At 41.7% G+C, this 19,735-nt stretch overlaps 1 protein-coding gene across 1 annotated transcript in view; it reads left to right on the plus strand.

Moving 5' to 3' along the window:
- The window catches only part of LOC110524404 (ephrin type-B receptor 1), a 208,975-nt gene that overhangs the window by 132,920 nt on the left and 56,320 nt on the right, over positions 1-19,735 (plus strand). The window contains exon 6 of the mRNA XM_021604004.2: positions 15,322-15,446. Coding sequence (XP_021459679.2) covers positions 15,322-15,446 — 125 coding nt within the window. The remainder of the gene's footprint in view (positions 1-15,321; positions 15,447-19,735) is intronic.

The following is a 19,735-nucleotide window of genomic DNA, read 5'->3' on the forward strand; positions in this document are numbered from 1 at the left end:
TATTTATAGAGCTGTTATCTTCCGAATAAACTCTTAAAGACCTAGTAATATTTTACATCCATAGCAGTCAATATCAATCGTCACCTCAATTCAGTCTCATCTGAAAGTTGTAAATTATTTTATCTGCACAAACCCTGGGTAACAAGTTGAATCAGCAATACAAATTGGGTTTCATTATTTATTTACTAAATACCTAACTAATCACACAGAATTACACATACACACAATTAATCATAACTTGATTACAAATTACGTCATAAAAGAAAACGTCTCTAGCGGGCGGAACAGATATGACAGCTTGTTACACAAAGGAAAAGGGCCTGGGTTGAGTGGAAGAGCGGGAGACTGAGGAACAAAGGGAAAAAGCTGTTCTATCGTAAATACAGTGTCTTATGCATTCTAAATTACCGCCCATTTGGAAAAGGAAAATGCAATAAATATTTACTCTGAGCTGCGCTTCAGTAGGTTGGTGGTAGATGGAAGACCGTGTTGCCAAACCGAGTCCTCTGTCCTTTGAAGAATGTCTCTGGTGGTCAATTGGATAAGTTGTAGTAACGTCGTTGTGTGATAGACAGGATACTCTGTCTGTTCCTTCCTAACTTGCGTTTGCAGCTGCGGTTGCTAACTCAACGGCTAGGAGGTATCACTTCTGTAGTGAATAAGAGTTCAAAGTTCATACCATTCACAACCAAAGCTCACGCTGATGTTGGATTCATTCTGTAGTTAATATCTGCACCATTCTGACATAGGACCGTCGTCCTCACATCATCGGAACAGGAAGTTATGTTATCGTCAAGGCTTTATATAGGAAGGGAGAAAAGGGGTGTGTTTCATAGTTTACAACCTCTGTCTCTTCACGTGGGCGGGCCACTGAGTGAGCAGCCCTATCTTATAAAAACCCACATCTCACATTTTAGAAGCTAAAATCACATTTCATCCCATCACAAATAATTTCATATTCAAACATTTAAATTGAACAACAATTCCATGTGAATCCGATAACTCTGATGTGTAGACTTTCCACTGTAGAGTTTATGTCATCTTATCATTGATGAGAATGTCTGAGATGACAACCGAACTGACATCATATTCATTAAGTACTACTGCATATGTTCAATTGTTCGGATTACCAGAATATAGTTCATTTCCCCCCACCTTCTGATGTTCCCCGAATCTCTATGTTAACCAAGGGTTTTGCAAATGTAACCTCAGTAGGGTAGAGAGAGGAAAAATGGGGGAAGAGGTATTTATGACTGTCATAAACTTATCCCCCAGGCCAATGTCATGACAACATGAAGGAGACATTGTTTCATTGGTAAGCCATTCTAGTACTCAGTGGTCCTGTCATACGGTATACCCATGGGCAACACCAGGCCAGCCAACGACACCTCTCCCTCCAGGCATAGGACTCGTTGTTAGGAAGACTTGAAAATGTCTTCTTGACATGACTCTCTTCAGTGCTCCACTGTGAATGTTCTTGGAGGAACATCAAGATTGTATCTTACACTGCTATATTACTTTCAATTAAATGGAACTATGGTTACTGAGCTAACACCGTGTTCAGTTGCATTCAATTATAACCATGTGTTGAACCAAACAACAGGCTATAGAGAACACCTGGAGTCTACAGTGCCTTCAGAAAGTATTCATACCCCTTGACCATTTCCACATTTTGTTGTGTAACTGCCTGAATTTAAAGTGGATTAAATTGAGATATCTTGTCAGTGGCCTAAACACAATACCCCATAATGTCAAGGGGGAATTATGTTTTTAGACATTTTTACAAATTAAATAAAAATGAAAAGCTGAAATGTCTTGAGCCAATAAGTATTCAACCCCTTTGTTATGGTGAAGTTAATTCAAATCAAATTGTATTAGTCAATGCAAATAGTCCAGGTAGCCATTTGATAAAGTGTACAGCAGTCTTACGGCTTTGGGGTAGAAGCTGTTAAGGAGCCTTTTGGTCCCAGACTTGGCGCTCCAGTACCGCTTGCTGTGCGGAGCTGAGAGAACAGTCTGACTTGAGTGGCTCTAGTCTTTGATATTGTTTAGGGCCTTCCTCTAACACCACCTGGCATAGAGGTCCTGGATGGCAGGAAGCCCTCTGTAGCGCCTTGGGGTCGGATGAAGAGCAGTCGGATGCCGAGCAGTTGCCATACCAAGCGGTGATGCAACCAGTCAGAATGCTCTCAACAGTGCAGCTGTAGAACCTTTTGAGGATCTGAGGTCTCATACCAAATCTTTTCAGCCTCCTGAGGGGGAATAGGCATTGTCGTGACCTCTTCATGACTGTCTTGGTGTGTTTGGATCATGATAGGTCCTTCGTGATGTGGACACCAAGGAACTTCAAGTTCTCAACCCGCTCCACTACAGCCCTGTAGATGTCAATGGGGGCATGCTTGGCCCGCATTTTCCTGTAGTCCACAATCAGCTCCTTTGTCTTGCTCACATTGAGGTCAGGTCTCTCTATAGGTGGTCTCATCATTTGTGATCAGGCATACCACCTTCGTGTCGTCGGCAAACTTAATGGAGTTGGAGTCATGTGTGTCCACGCAGTCATGGGTGAACAGGGAGTACAGGAGGGTCAGCATGGCGGATGTGTTGTTGCCTACCCTCACCACCTGGGGGCAGCCTGTAAGGAAGTCCAAGATCCAGTTGCAGAGGGAGGTGTTCAGTCCAAGGACCCTCAGCTTAGTGATGAGCTTGGAGGGCACTATGGTGTTGAATGCTGAGCTGTAGTCAATGAACAGCATTCTCACGTAGGTGTTCCTTTTGTCCAGGTAGGAAAGGGCAGTGTGGAGGGCAATAGAGATTGTGTCACCTGTGGATCGTTTGGTGCGGTATGTGATTTGGAATGGGTCCAGGGATTCTGGGATGATGGTGTTGATGTGAAACATGACCAGCCTTTCAAAGCATTTAATGGCTACAGATGTGAGTGCTGCAGGGCGTTAGTCATTTAGGCAGGCTACCTTGGCGTTGAGCACAGGGACTATGGTGGTCTGCTTGAAACATATACAGTTGAAGTCAGAAGTTTACATACAATTAGGTTGGAAACATTAAAACTTGCTTTTCAACCACTCAACAAATGTCTTGTTAACAAACTATAGTTTTGGCAAGTCGGTTATGATATCTATTTTGTCATGACACAAGTAATTTTTCCAACAATTGTTTACAGACAGATTATTTCACTTATAACTCACCGTATCACAATTCCAGTGTGTCAGGACTTTAGATACACTAAGTTGACTGTGCCTTTAAACAGTTTGGAAACTTCCAGAAAATAATGTCATTGCTTTAGAAGCTTCTTGACATCATTTGAGTTAATTGGCGGTGTACCTGTGGATGTATTTCAAGGCCTACCTTCAAACTCAGTACTTATTTGCTTGACATCATGGGAAAATCAAAAGAAATCAGCCATTACCTCAGAAAAAAAATTGTAGACCTCCACAAGTCTGGTTCATCCTTGGGAGCAATTTCCAAATGCCTGAGGGTACCACGTTCATCTGTACAAACAATGGTACGCAAGTATAAACACCATGGGACCATGCAGCCGCCAAACCGCTCCTAGAGATGAACGTACTTTGGTGCGAAAAGTGCAAATCGATTCCAGAACAACAGCAAAGGACCTTGTGAAGATGCTGGAGGTAACGGGTACAAAAGTATCTATATCCACAGTAAAATTAGTTATATTTTGACGTAACCTGAAAGGTTACTCAGCAAGGAAGAAGCCACTGCTCCAAGACCTCCATAAAAAAGCCAGACTACGGTTTGCAACTGCACATGGGGACAAAGATCGTACTTTTTGGAGAAATGTCTTCTGGTCTGATGAAACAAAAATATAACTATTTTGCCATAATGACCTTTATTATATTTGGAGGAAAAAGGGGGATGCTTGCAAGCCGAAGAACACCATCCCAACCGTGAAGCACGGGGGTGGCAGCATCATGTTGTGGGGGTGCTTTGCTGCAGGAGGGACTGAGGCATTTCACAAACTAGATGGCATCATAAGGCAGGAAAATGATGTGGATATATTGAAGCAACATCTCAAAACATCAGCCAGGAAGTTAAAGCTTGGTCACAAATGGGTCTTCCAAATGGACAATGACCCCAAACATACTTCCAAAGTTGTGGCAAAATGGCTTAAGGACAACAAAGTCAAGGTATTGGAGTGGCCATCACAAAGCCCTGACCTCAATCCTTTAGAACATTTGTGGTCAGAACTGAAAAAGTGTGTGCGAGCAAGGAGGCCTACAAACCTGACTCAGTTACACCAGCTCTGTCAGGAGGAATGGGCCGAAATTCACCCAACTTATTGTGGGAAGCTTGTGGAAGGCTACGTGAAACGTTTGACCCAAGTTAAACAATTTATAGGCTATGCTACCAAATACTAATTGAGTGTATGTAAACTTCAGACCCACTGACATTTCACATTCTTAAAATAAAGTGGTGCTCCTAACTGACCTAAGACAGGGAATATTTACTAGGATTAAATGTCAGGAATTGTGAAAAACTAGTTTGAATTTATTTGGCTAAGGTGTATGTAAACCTCCGACTTCAACTGTAGGTATTACAGATTGGGTCAGGGAGAAGTTGAAAATGTCAGTAAAGACACTTGCCAGCTGGTTAGAGCATGCTCTGTGTACACATCCTGGTAATCCATCTGGCCTTGTGGCCTTGTGAATGTTAACCTGTTTAAAGGTCTTACTCACATCGGCTAAGGAGAGCGTGAACACACAGTCGTCCGGAACAGCTAGTGCTCTCATGCATGGTTCAGTGTTGCTTGCCTCGAAGCGAGCATAGACTGTATTTAGCTTGTCTGGTATGCCCACGTTACTGGGCAGCTCATGGCTGGATTTCCCTTTGTAATCCATGATAGTTTGCAAGCCCTGCCACATCCAAGAATAATCACAGTCGTTGTAGTAGGATTCGATTTTAGTCCTGTATTGATGCTTTGCCTGTTTGATGCTTTGTCAGAGTGTGAAGCTGGATTTCTTATTAGCGTCCGGATTAGTGTCCCGCTCCTTGAAAGCAGCGGCTCTAGCCTTTAACTCAGTGCAGATGTTGCCTGTAATCCATGGCTTCTGGTTGGGATATGTATGTACGATCACTGTGGGTACGAAGTCGTAGAGACACTTATTAATGAAGCCGGTGACTGATATTCTCCTCAATGCCATCAGCTGAGTCCCGGAACATATTCCAGTGTGTGCTAGCGAAGCAGTCCTGTAGTTTAGGATTCACTTCATCGGACCACTTCTGCATTGAGTACATCACTGGCACTTCCTGTTTCAGTTTTTGCTTGTAAGCAGGAATCAGGGCGATATAGTTATGGTCAGATTTGCCAAATGGAGGCCTTTGTATGCGACGCTGTGTGTGGAGTAAAGGTGATCTATAGTTTTTTTCCCCTCTAGTTGCACATGTGACATGCTGCTAAAAATGAGTTAAAACAGATTTCAGTTTTCCTGCATTAAAGTCCCTGGCCATTAGGAGTGCCGCCTCTGGATGTGCATTTTCTTGTTAACTTATGGCCTTATACAGCTCGTTGGGTGCGGCCTTAGTGCCAGAATCGATTTGTGGTGGTAAATAGACATCTACGGAGAATATAGATGAAAACGCTCTTGATACAGTGCCTTGCGAAAGTATTCGGTCCCCTTGAACTTTGCGACCTTTTGCCACATTTCAGGCTTCAAACATAAAGATATAAAACTGTATTTTTTTGTGAAGAATCAACAACAAGTGGGACACAATCGTGAAGTGGAACGACATTTATTGGATATTTCAAACTTTTTTAACAAATCAAAAACTGAAAAATTGGGCGTGCAAAATTATTCAGCCCCTTTACTTTCAGTGCAGCAAACTCTCTCCAGAAGTTCAGTGAGGATCTCTGAATGATCCAATGTTGACCTAAATGACTAATGATGATAAATACAATCCACCTGTGTGTAATCAAGTCTCCGTATAAATGCACCTGCACTGTGATAGTCTCAGAGGTCCGTTAAAAGCGCAGAGAGCATCATGAAGAACAAGGAACACACCAGGCAGGTCCGAGATACTGTTGTGAAGAAGTTTAAAGCCGAATTTGGATACAAAAAAATTTCCCAAGCTTTAAACATCCCAAGGAGCACTGTGCAAGCGATAATATTGAAATGGAAGGAGTATCAGACCACTGCAAATCTACCAAGACCTGGCCGTCCCTCTAAACTTTCAGCTCATACAAGGAGTAGTCTGATCAGAGATGCAGCCAAGAGGCCCATGATCACTCTGGATGAACTGCAGAGATCTACAGCTGAGGTGGAAGACTCTGTCCATAGGACAACAATCAGTCGTATATTGCACAAATCTGGCCTTTATGGAAGAGTGGCAAGAAGAAAGCCATTTCTTAAAGATATCCATAAAAAGTGTTGTTTAAAGTTTGCCACAAGCCACCTGGGAGACACACCAAACATGTGGTAGAAGGTGCTCTGGTCAGATGAAACCAAAATTGAACTTTTTGGCAACAATGCAAAACGTTATGTTTGGCGTAAAAGCAACACAGCTCATCACCCTGAACACACCATCCCCACTGTCAAACATGGTGGTGGCAGCATCATGGTTTGGGCCTGCTTTTCTTCAGCAGGGACAGGGAAGATGGTTAAAATGGATGGGAAGATGGATGGAGCCAAATACAGGACCATTCTGGATGGAGTCTGCAAAAGACTCCTGATGGAGTCTGCAAAAGACCTGAGACTGGGACGGAGATTTGTCTTCCAACAAGACAATGATCCAAAACATAAAGCAAAATCTACAATGGAATGGTTCAAAAATAAACATATCCAGGTGTTAGAATGGCCAAGTCAAAGTCCAGACCTGAATCCAATCGAGAATCTGTGGAAAGAACTGAAAACTGCTGTTCACAAATGCTCTCCATCCAACCTCACTGAGCTCGAGCTGTTTTGCAAGGAGGAATGGGAAAAAATGTCAGTCTCTCGATGTGCAAAACTGATAGAGACATACCACAAGCGACTTACAGCTGTAATCGCAGCAAAAGGTGGCGCTACAAAGTATTAACTTAAGGGGGCTGAATAATTTTGCACGCCCAATTTTTCAGTTTTTGATTTGTTAAAAAAGTTTGAAATATCCAATAAATGTCGTTCCACTTCATGATTGTGTCCCACTTGTTTTTGATTCTTCACAAAAAAATACAGTTTTATATCTTTATGTTTGAAGCCTGAAATGTGGCAAAAGGTCGCAAAGTTCAAGGGGGCCGAATACTTTCGCAAGGCACTGTAAATAGTGTGGTCTACAGCTTATCTTGAGGTACTCTATCTCAGGCGAACAAAACCTCAAGACTTCTTTAATATTAGAGATTGTGCACCAGCTGTTGTTGACAAAGAAACATACACCACCCCCCTGATCTTACTGGAGGCTGCTGTTATTTCTTGCCGATGCATGGAAAACCCAGCTAACTGTATATTATCCATGTCCTTGTTCTGCCACTACTCAATGAAATATGGGAAATTACAGTTTTTAATGTCCCATTGATAGGATAGTCTTGAACGGAGCTCATCCAGTTTATTCTCCAGTGATTGCACGTTTGCCAGTAGAACGGAGGGTAAAGGCGGACTATCCACTTGCTGATGCAGTCTCACCATACATCTGGATCTTCGACCTCTGTAACGACGTCTCCTCTTCATACGAATGACGGGGTATTGGACCTGGTCCGGGAGGAGCAGTACTGTATATCCTTCGCGTCCAACACATTAAAGAAAAAATACTTGTCCAGTTCAAGGTGAGTAATCGCTGTTCTGATGTCCTGAAGCTCTTTTCGGTCATAGGAAACATTATGTACAAAAAAATTAAAAAGAAAGCTCCCCAAAAACACACAAAATAGCATAATTTGTCAGGAACCTGTAAAATAAGGAAGCTTGTACAGAATAAAAATATTCCAAAACATGCATCTTGTTTGCAATAAGGCACGAAAGTAAAACTGCAAAAAATGTGGCAAAGAAATTAACTCTATGTCCTGAATTCAAAGTGTTATGTTTGGGGCAAATCCAACACAACATATCACTGAGTACCACTCTTCATATTTTCAAGCATGGTGGTGGCTGCTTGTCATCGGCAAATACTAGAGAGTTAATTAGGATAAAACTAAACGGAACAGAGCTAAGTACAGGCAGAATCCTAGAGTAAACCCTGGTTCAGTTTGCTTTCCACCAGACACTGGCAGACAAATTCACCTTTCAGCAGGAGAAAACCCTCAAATGCAAGGTCAAATATATACAAGTTGCTTACCAAGACAACATAGAATATTCCTGAGTGGCCTAGTTACAGTTTTGACTTAAATCATCTTGAAAATATATGTCAAAACTTGAAAATGGCTGTCATACAATGGTCAACAACCAACTAACAGAATCTTTTAAAGAATAATGTGCCAACATTGAAGTATCCAGGTGTGAAAAGCTCTTACTTAGAGAGACAGATGTAATCGCTGCCAAATGTGATTCTATTGACTCAGGGGTGTGAATACTTATATAAATTAGATATTTAATTTTCAATAAATGAGCAAAAATGTCAAATATGTTTTCACTTTGTCATTATGGGGTATTATGTGTAGATCGGTGAGAAAGAAAATCTATTTATCCATTTTGAATTCAGGCTGTAACACAACACAATGTACAATAAGTTAAGGGGAATGAATACTTTCTGAACATTGGCTTGTAGAAACAATATTCAAGTAGACAGATTTAATGCCTGGCCAAAATGGAAAGTTCTCGTTTGATAGCTTCACATTAGAGGAAAGCGGGGGAAATGAGAACGTAAATGGCCTTTATTACCTAGTAGAGTTAATAGACCCCATCATCTTGCTTGACAAGGTAAGTGCTCGACTTGACAGATGGATATAGATTAATAAAGAACTAAATAGATACACCAAATAGCCAATGCCATTGTCTTTTGTAAAAACGGCTGCAGTGGTAATGCGTAAGTAGCTTTTAATTTCACTTCAGAAAAGTGGTCAGAACCATTGTGTTGTTGCCAGGTAATTGGGCCATTTCAGCTGTCCCTGAGAAGGAGTTTATGTCATGGCTCTGTAGGGAAAAATATGTCATGTTTAGAATAAAAGAAGGAGTTGAGAGGCAATGGAGGAGATGGGATTTTTAGCTAGTTACCTTAAAGCTAGAATCCTTCGTTGCTACATCCATTTTTGGATGTAAATATTTATGATATAAACCCATTGATTCTTGAAGAATATAACTTAGAAATGCCTCATGAGCTTAGTTTAACTGCCATACCCCATCAGAACTGAAAATATAAGCTTGTTTTACTACAAAGTGTAAATATCTTAAGTGTAAACAAACACTGTATATATAGCCTTTCTCCAGCCCCATCCCTTAGCTTTTTAGCGAAACAGCGGGAGGGACCGCGGGGCAAACACTTTGTTACTGTTTCAATTAAGGATTCTAGCTGAATGAGTTGGCTAGATCAGCGTTATTAAACCGGGGGTCTGTGGACCCCTAGCACTACTGCTGGGGGTCAGCAAAAAAATAAAATACTTGATAAGACAAGACGTGGATTTTTTGATGGGGGTCCCTGGGTCACCGGTTTGCCTGGGAGGGGGCAAGAAAAGGTTGGAAGACCCCTGGGCTATATTGAAAGGGTAATGGTGTGAGTGTACACCACTGTCCTTTTAACGGAGTCACAGGGGATGGGAGGTTGGTTCAAATAGTGCCCCCCCGACAGTTCAGAGTAAAGGAAATCTCTGTTGAGGAGAGAGTTAGTTGTGGTTCAGTGAAGGGGCCATTAGACCTTATTCAGGCTGGAGTGACAGAGCTGACAGGAACCCTGATTGATGCACCGCTCTGTAACTCCTCTCCTCTCAGACACAGTGGTGTGTGTTCTCATGCATACCCGATTTACCACCAACCAAAGACCAGCTTACTTATTAGAACCATTCAGTTAAATGTAAAAGATGATATTACATATTATTTTACCATTGCCTTTAACGGTTTATGCATTCTCAACTGTAGTCTGAGGAAGTCTTTAGGAGAGTGGGTCAGTGGGAGCCATGAATTCAATGAATTAAAGCAGAGGTGCAGATTCAATGGCATGAAATAAATCAGCTAATGTGGGCAACATATTAACATGTACACTCCAATGTCTGCATACTCTTCCAGAACTGTGGCAGAGTAACTGACATTAGCGGATGATAGAAGCTCACAGAGAACAGTGCCAAACCTTCTACTCTGGCAAGACTCTCGAGGCTTCTCTCCAGCCCATGACAGTGTGTGCTCAGGGGAATGGTTCTTACACACACATGTAAAACATGTCTACTGTTCCATGGGTAGTAGGATATGTCTGGCCAGAAGTTGCTTTAGTCCACATAAAGGGATCCATGTTAACTTGAGCCTCTCATAAAGACCAGTAAACCGTGTCAATTTGTAGAGAGATACTTGGTTCTTTGTTCCATCAGTGGACACTTTGAAAGTATTTGGATCCATCAGACAGACTATTGAATTCCCAAACCGGAAATTTGTCATAGCTCTTGCCGTGTCTTTGGCTATGCCGGATTAAGTGATATGACATGCTATTCTATAAAATCCTTTCTCTGTAATTAATATTACCTGATTGAGCTAATCATGTAAATGTAATTAACTAGAAAGTCGGGGCACCATGGAATAATATTTATAGAGCTGTTATCTTCCGAATAAACTCTTAAAGACCTAGTAATATTTTACATCAATAGAAGTCAATATTAATCGTCACCTTATTTCAGTCTCATCTGAAAGTTGTAAATTCTTGGCTAACAAGTTGAATCACCAATACAAAATTGGGTTTAATTATTTATTTACTAAATTCCTAACTAATCACACAGAATTACATATACACACAATGAATCATACCTTGATTACAAATTAAGTCATAAAGGAAAAGGTCCCTAACATACGGAACAGATATGACAGCTGGTTACAAAAAGAAAAGGGGTCTGGGTTTGAGTGAAAGAGCGGGAAGACTGAAGAACAAAGGGAGAAGCTATGTCTCTATCGGGCCATAGGCAGCTACTCTATCGTAAATACAGAATCTTATGCATTCTAAATTACCGCCCATTTGGAAAAGGAAAATGCAATAAATATTTACTCTGAGCTGGTAGGTTGGTCGTAGATGCTGGTCGTGTTGGCCAACAGATCTTCCTGTCCTTGTAAGAATGTCTCTGGTGGTAAATTGGATACGTTGTAGTAACGTTGTTGGTGGTAGATGGGATACTCTGTCTGTTCTTTCCTAGCCCACGTTTGCAGCTGCTGTTGCTAACTCAACTGCTAGGAGGTATCACTTCTGTAGTGAATAAGAGTTCAAAGTTCATACCATTCTCAACCAAAGCTCACGCTGAGGCTGTAGTTCTGTAGTTATTATCTGAATCCTTGTGACATCGGACCGTCATCCTAATGTACCCGGAACAGGAGGTAACATTTTCATCAAGGGCTTATATAGTGGAGGGAGAAGGGTGTGTTTGTTAGTTTACAGCCCATGTCTCTTCACAGGGGCGGGCCACTGATTGAGCAGACCTCTAACCTTTGAAAACCCAAATCTCTCATTTGGAAGCTAAAATAACATTTCATCTTTTCACCAATAATTTTATATTTAAACATTTGAATTGCACAACAATTCCTTGTGAATCTGATAACTATAATGTGTAGACTTTCCCAGATACAGTTTAGGTCGTCCTGTCATCAGTCATAATGTCTCAGATGACAACCGAACTGACATCATATTCGTACCAACGCATATTTTCATCTGGTTCTATTACCGAAATATGGTTCCTTTCCCTCCACTTGTTTGATGTTCCCAGACTCTCTGTTTAACTCTCTGTTTAACAAAGGCTATTCCCTCTGTAGAGTCAAGAGAGAGGGAAGGGAGAAAGGTATTTATGGGGGGGTCATAAACCTTACCCACAGGCCAACGTCATGACACTCTTTCACAAACTGTACTAATCGTTGAACAGCTTCAGACGCTTACTCATAGACACGGCTTGCTGCAGTAGTAAGACTGCATTTAAATTTCTCATGGAATATATTTTCCTGCCGTTTTGAATCTGTGAATATTAACCTCTAGTGTCGAGCAATCCCGTATCCGGGAGCGTAATCATAGCCTCAAGCTCATTAGCATAACGCAACGTTAACTATACATGAAAATCGCAAATGAAATGAAATAAATACATTGGCTCACAAGCTTAGCCTTTTGTTAACAACACTGTCATCTCAGATTTTCAAAATATGCTTTTCAACCATAGCTACACAAGCATTTGTGTAAGAGTATTGATAGCTAGCATAGCATTAAGCCTAGCATTCAGCAGGCAACATTTTCACAAAAACAAGAAAAGCATTCAAATAAAATAATTTACCTTTGAAGAACTTCGGATGTTTTCAATGAGGAGACTCTCAGTTAGATAGCAAATGTTCAGTTTTTCCAAAAATATTATTTGTGTAGGAGAAATCGCTCCGTTTTGTTCATCACGTTTGGCTAAGAAAAAACCCTGAAAATTCAGTCATTACAACGCCAAACCTTTTTCCAAATTAACTCCATAATATCGACAGAAACATGACAAACGTTGTTTAGAATCAATCCTCAAGGTTTTTTTCACATATCTATTCGATGATAAATCATTCGTGGCAGTTTGGTTTCTCCTCTGAACCAAATGGAAAAATGCACAGAAAGCACAGAAAGCCATGCTCTTGTGTTTTGGTCAGTTTGTCTCCTGTGCCCTATAAGGACATTTGGAAATTGCATCTGAACCAACATCTGGTAAATAAGAAAACAAGAAACAGATGGAAATATTGCACTAGGTGAGATAACAGGGTATCTGTCTCTGTGTGAGGGATCCCTGATGCTCCACTCTGAGTAGAGGCATTATCTAGAGCAATAAAACATTCACCCAGAGCGAGAAAACGAGTGAGAACAAGTGAGAGAGAGGGACAGACAGAGCAATGCATACAGAAAGAAAAGGCAGAGAAAGAAGGAGAAAATATTTTTTGTAGTACAACCGAAATACTTTTATTTCATGTAGCTTGAATCCAAATTGGTGAAGGAAACAGGGTCATCATCAACATTACATTAAACGTTGGCTGTAATGAGACTTTCCTAATGATGAAGTCTCTGACAAAAAGGTAACATTGCTTTATCTGATATGTGAAGAATCACTGTACCTTTCCTCCAACAAGCTCTGCCTTATTCTTGTGGGAAACAGTGTTGGAATATGGAGATCCTGCTTCATCCTTTAGGTGTCCTGTGGGACATTCTTACCTTGTGAGGAATGCGGGTGTTCAGGAGATTGGAACACTGACAGTTTTACCACCCTTATCTTGCTTGTTCAAATCCTCCTCTACACTTTTCTCTCCTTGTAAATCCACACACATCTTGGAGACATAAAAAGAACAACACGCTGAGGCAAGCCTTTTGAGAGCTCTGCTAGTTTACTTCAGCCAATAAAAATTGATCGGTTACAGGAAGCCCAATATTTCAAAAATTATGATGAAGACATCAATGTCAGTGTAGTAACTTAGCATCGGCCTCACTCAGTGTCATTGTTTATGGAGATTTTGGAGTCCTTTAAAAAAAAATCCAGGGCATCATCGTATTGATAGTTTCAGCATGACAATCAGAAAAATAACATGCATTATCAATAATAGCAGCAAACTATTGAATTTCACGGCTTGCCAGTGGAGGTTGAGGCAGTTAACAGCAGTTGTAAGAGCAACAACCCAGACGCATGTCTTTTTATGTGAGGGATGCGTCATCACACTTAGTAGAGGAAATGTCGGATGGCTTTTTTGTAGAGTTTTTAAATATGTAACTCAGACAGCCATAATTCTGAGCTGAGCATGAAGTCTAGTCTAGCGTGGCAGATTTATTTTCTTAGAGAACTAACAATGTTTTTTCTTCCTCTCTGATTTGGCTCCTAATTCACTCAGCCTAGTGCCAGCCACAGTTAGAGAGGATGGGGAACACACAGATACACACACACACACACACACACACACACACATTTGTTTTATTATCCTTGTGGGGACCAAACAATTGACTTCCATTCAAAATCCTATTTTCCTTAACCTAAACCTAACCCTACCTTGACCCTAAACCTCAAACCCTAATTGTAACCTAACCAATTCTAACCCCTAAGCCTAAAATAGCATTTTTCCTTGTGGGCACTCACTCACTCACTCACTCACTCACTCACTCACTCACTCACTCACTCACTCACTCACTCACACTTGTCAAAATAATAGGGTTTGGCCTGATTCGTTCACCCCTCACCATAAACCCTGTGGGCTCCAAAAATATATAACATTTGTGTTAGGGAGATTCCATTCCACTTAGCTAGAGTTTCACTCACTTAAACATAGCTTCATATCTCATAGTCCAAAAACCAAATCCGCAAATGAAATTAAATAAAAAATGAATTGAATAGATTAAAAAGCAGGCCCTTTGAGGCAAGGAAAGCAGCACATTTGAAACAGTCTGAATGATAGGAAGTGCTGGGGGCCTGTAGACTGCTGCCTCACCGCTAGCCAGGCTCAGCGTATTGATAACGCGGTGCAAAGCTGGAGCAGTGGTGCGTGAAAGAGAGCCAGAGAGCCTCCTCTCGCTGACTGATGACTATCCCCCCCTCTTTTAGCCAGAGCAGCAGTGCACAGACAACCGCTTAACATGACCAACATCTCTCCCTGCTGCTGCTACAGTAAGGATGCTCAGTCACATAGAATTGCCGGGATGTAAGACATTCATACAAACAGATACACCATTAGATGCTATGGGGGTAATATCCTACACTCCTCCCTCCATCCCTGGTCGAGGGCTTGCTGTGGTGCCCTCCACCCTCCCTGGGTTAAGATGATGGGTTGTTGGAGATGGTGGCCTGGGGGATTGTGGTGGTAGCAGAGAGAGAGAGAGGAAATTGAATGGGCTGAATGGGTTTAATTCATAAAACATGTTATGGGCATTTCAACTTTATTGCTGTCTGTAAGGGGAAAGGAGGGCTGCAAATCAAATGTGCTATAAAGTGAGCTCAGTTCGATGCCATAGAATTGTTGTAATAGAAATACTATGACCAAGGATACCTCAGTACTACTTAACGGAATGGTATGACGACATCATACGTCTGTAGTGTTTCCTAAGAGATTTGAAAGCCATTCAATTAAATGAGACTCTTCAGTCAAGCATGCTTTTTCATACAGTTTCAGCACAGAAGGCCTTTATTTCATAACATTGATCAAACATGTAGGATGTTTGCAATACCAAAGAGTAAGGAAGCATCCATACAGGTGACATTGCCCCATCTGTCTGTTCCCTTAGCTCCTTCCATGGTTCCCATCATGCACCAGGTCAGCTCCACCATGAAGAGCTTCACATTGTCATGGCCACAACCTGAGCAGCCCAATGGAATCATCCTGGACTATGAACTGAGGTACTATGAAAAGGTAAGACAACATTTTAATAATTAATGTCTGTAATAAGAACTAAAATACACGAGCAGATCATTATGTCCACCAGAGGCATCTCTTTTACGTTCAATGGAAAGACACCCAGAAGGTTGTCTCTATTGGGTGAATCTTCTGGGCGGGTATTGGTCTACCAAGCTTGCTAGGAATATTAGCCTTTATGCCATTATCCTTTCAACCATGGGACTCAATATTCATGTGTTATTATACTTGACACGTTTACTCTAATTTTATTGTACCCTCTGATTTTTGAGTCATTCCCCTCGTTACCTTGGAGAGTGTGCATCCGAGAATGCATTTGCAACCTTGATAATTATCCATTAATTGCGTTTAACCGGCGTCTTCTTTGGATGAGCACAGAGCACTGGGTTGCTAGGATACTGGCGTGCTTGGACCTATTTTGTGTGAAAGGTGTCCTCTCAGTCTGGGTCTTTCGCCAACCCTGTCTGACCTGTGGCTCCTCCACACAGCCTTTCCCCCCCTGAGTAGAGGCAGCACACATAGCCTTTCAACTCTATATCATTAGGTAGTAAATATGCAGCTTCCCCCATGCTTAGAGAGGGCTGCCCTGTGGTCTCGCTAACCTTATATCCACTCCATTGCCCTAACCTCCCTCTGTCTCTCTCAGCTTCCTCTATATCTCCCTACTTCCTCTTTCTCTCACTCTGTTTTACACTGTTTTTTCATTGTTGTTTCCATTTCCTTTTCATTGTCTCTCTCTGCCTGCTGCACCTCTACAGTCTTCTGTCAGTATCCTTCTCTGGCTCTCGTCTTTTTCTCTCTGATATAGTATGGTCATACCTATGGAGTTCATGGATACGATGTCACTTGTGGTTTCTATTGAAAAGGCTGTGTTGACAGCACTGTACACTCATAAAGCCTGCATTTACTGTATATTATCCAACATAATGCAGTCAAATGTGCTCTTTCAGAGAGTTTGGTCAAAACCCTCTCTGTCCTCTGATGACTTAGTTGTTTTCCTGGTCAATCAGTGAAAGGTTGTTATTAATAAGAACTTCATATGTCCAGTTCTGAGAGCATGAGAAGATGGAGGCTAGCTGGCCTATTTAAACAGGCTAAGTTGCATTAAAGATATTGAGTGTTCTGTATGTCAAAGACAACTAGCAATTTTAGCATTCTTACTTTTAATGGACGGGGTTGTTTTCATCAGTCTGTGTCTATATTTGTGTGCCTGCCCCCATCCCCCAAGCCAGGGATGGGCAACTGGGATAACCCTTTTGTAGGCCTGCGGACAATCAGCAGGAACAATGCAAAAGTAATTCTGCTTTGAAAGTTGATACATTTGTAACCTCACTTTTGAGAAAATGGCCCTTGAATGTTTTTGGTACCTACTGGAGAGCTCTTCTACACCCATTCAGCATCATTCACACTCTTTTAAGCTTGAGCGCCACCCATCTCTTTAAGGATTCACATGTACTAAACAACCAAAGATTTCAAGACCAAAGTCTGTGAATTTACCAACTACCTCTATCGACAGTTGTTGCAGAGACATCATAAACATTATATTGAAATAGTATAATAGTTACTTGCATAGTGGAGTATTTTGTTTAGACATGTAGCTAGCTAGCTAAACAATGAACCATAATCCCAACTCATAATGTTACTACCCTGCATGAACCCGCAGGTAGCTAACCAATCAGGTTCAATGTTAGCTAGCTAACATTAGGCTATAACTAGCAATGCAAATGGCTCTGAGATACAAATAATATTACTTCACCGATCATACACGTAACATAAGATAGCTAGCTAACGTTAGCTAGATAGCTAACAGTACACTTTCTGACAAACTAGAAACATGTAATATCTGAAAATGTTGCTAGCTAGACTCTCTTACCCGTATACATGGATGGACATTTCTCCCTCTCTGTCACGGATGCCATGGTTGCTCTTAGTTTGAAGATGTAATTCGGAGCCTTCTGTGTTCTCTTGTCGACTCCGTCTGCATATTTGCAATCAAACGCCAGAATTTTCTCAATCTCCTTAGCTATCATACTCTACATGGCAGACCAATCCTAACTCATCTCTCGGCATGTCCAATCATGGCTAGTGGGAAGCGGCCTTTTCCCATGGCTAAACCAGCTAGGCTCGTAATTTTATTTGTATTTACAAATGACATATACGTTTGTTATTAAGGCACATGAAAGTTCACATCCCCAAAAAAACATTTTGATAAAAAAATAAAGTTTACGTTCAAATGGTGCAAAAATAGAAACGTCCTCTCACTGTCAACTGCGTTTATTTTCAGCAAACTTAACGTGTAAATATTTGTATGAACATAACAAGATTCAACAACTGAGACATTAACTGAACAATTTCCACAGACATGTGACTAGCAGAAATTGAATAATGTGTCCCTGAACAAAGGGGAGGGGTTTGGCCACCAGCTGCATTAAGTACTGCAGTGCATCTTCTCCTCATGGACTGCACCAGATTCATCAGTTATTGCTGTGAGATGTTACCCCACTCTTCCACCAAGGCACCTGTAAGTTTCTTCGCTGGCCATGGCGGAACACTGACATTCCTGTCTTGCAGGAAATCACGCACGGAACGAGCAGTATGGCTGGTGGCATTGTCATGCTGGATGGTCATGTCAGGATGAGCCTGCAGGAAGGGTTCCACATGAGGGAGGAGGATGTCTTCCCTGTAATGCACAGCGTTGAGATTGCCTGCAATGACAACAAGCTCAGTCCGATGATGCTGTGACACACCGCCCCAGACCATGATGGACCCTTCACCTCCAAGTCAATCCCGCTCCAGAGTACAGGCTTCGGTGTAACGCTCATTCCTTTGACAATAAACACAAATCCGACCGTCACCCCTGGTGTGACAAAACCGCGACTCCTCAGTGAAGAGCACTTTTTGCCAGTCCTGTCTGGTCCAGCGACAGTGGGTTTGTGCCCATAGGCGGCGATGTTTCCGGTGATGTCTGGTGAGGACATGCCTTACAACAGGCCTACAAGCCCTCAGTCCAGCCTCTCTCGGCCTATTGCGTACAGTCTGAACACTGATGGAGGGATTGTGTGATCCTGGTGTAACTCGGGCAGTTGTTGTTGCCATCCTGTACCTGTCCCGCAGGTGTGATGTTCGGATGTACCGATCCTGTGCAGGTGTTGTTACACGTGGTCTGCCACTGCGAGGATGATCAATTGTCCATCCTGTCTCCCTGTAGTGCTGTCTTAGGCATCTCACAGTACGGACATTGCAATTTATTGCCCTGGCCACATCTGCAGTCCTCATGACTCCTTGTTGCATGCCTAAGGCATGTTCACGCAGATGAGCAGGGACCTGGGCATCTTTCTTTTGGTGTTTTTCAGAGTCAGTAGAAAGGTACTTTAGTGTCCTAAGTTTTCACAACTGTGACCTTAATTGCCTACCGTCTGTAAGCTGTTAGTTTCTAACGACCATTCCACAGGTGCATGTTCAATAATTGTTTATGGTTCATTGAACAAGCATGGGTATCAGTGCTTAAACCCTTTACAATGAAGAACTGTGGGGTTATTTGGGATTTTTATTAATTATCTTTGGAAGATAGGGTCCTGAAAGTGCTGTTTCTTTTTTTGCTGAGTTTAGTTATGCACAACATACACCTAGTTTTCTGAAACGAGTCACATATTTCAATATAAAGACATACCTTTTTTCATCACAGCGGAAGTCACAGGTTTGTTTGAGGTGGTTCTGTACTGTGTTTCATTTCAGGACTCCCACAGTGGTTCCATAGACACAACATAGTGTTGAACAAACTCATTTCCTCAGAGAGATAATAGTATTATCGTGGAGATAGGGATAGGGATATTTACCTGGATCGCAGCTGTATTGCAAAGAAGAGATGAGGAGAATCAGAGTCCTCAGGGTGGAGAGTCAGAAAAGATGGCCCCACACACACAACGGAAGGAGAATAATACATTCTACTATTACCCCAGGACCAGGTTACACTCCCACACAGAAAATAATGGAGAGAATTCTGGATCAAATTGCAGGAATACGAGTCTGAACGCTTTGTTCTATTTCCATACTTGTTTTATCTACCTGGTCTGCCTAATATGATGGCTTTATCACCTCTGTCTGGGAAACAGGAAAATGTGTCAGAGCTAAAAGTAAAGATGATTTAAAGTTCTTTTTGAAATCATGAACTCATCAGAGTCACACCGCAGTGTATGATGCTTTGCGGTTTACAACATATCTTTCATACAAAAAAAACACAGCCCACGAATAGGGTTCATGCTTCATGAAATGGATAATTATGTATG

This window comes from Oncorhynchus mykiss, chromosome 5 (genome assembly GCF_013265735.2).
Source record: "Oncorhynchus mykiss isolate Arlee chromosome 5, USDA_OmykA_1.1, whole genome shotgun sequence".
Lineage (NCBI taxonomy): Eukaryota > Metazoa > Chordata > Actinopteri > Salmoniformes > Salmonidae > Oncorhynchus > Oncorhynchus mykiss.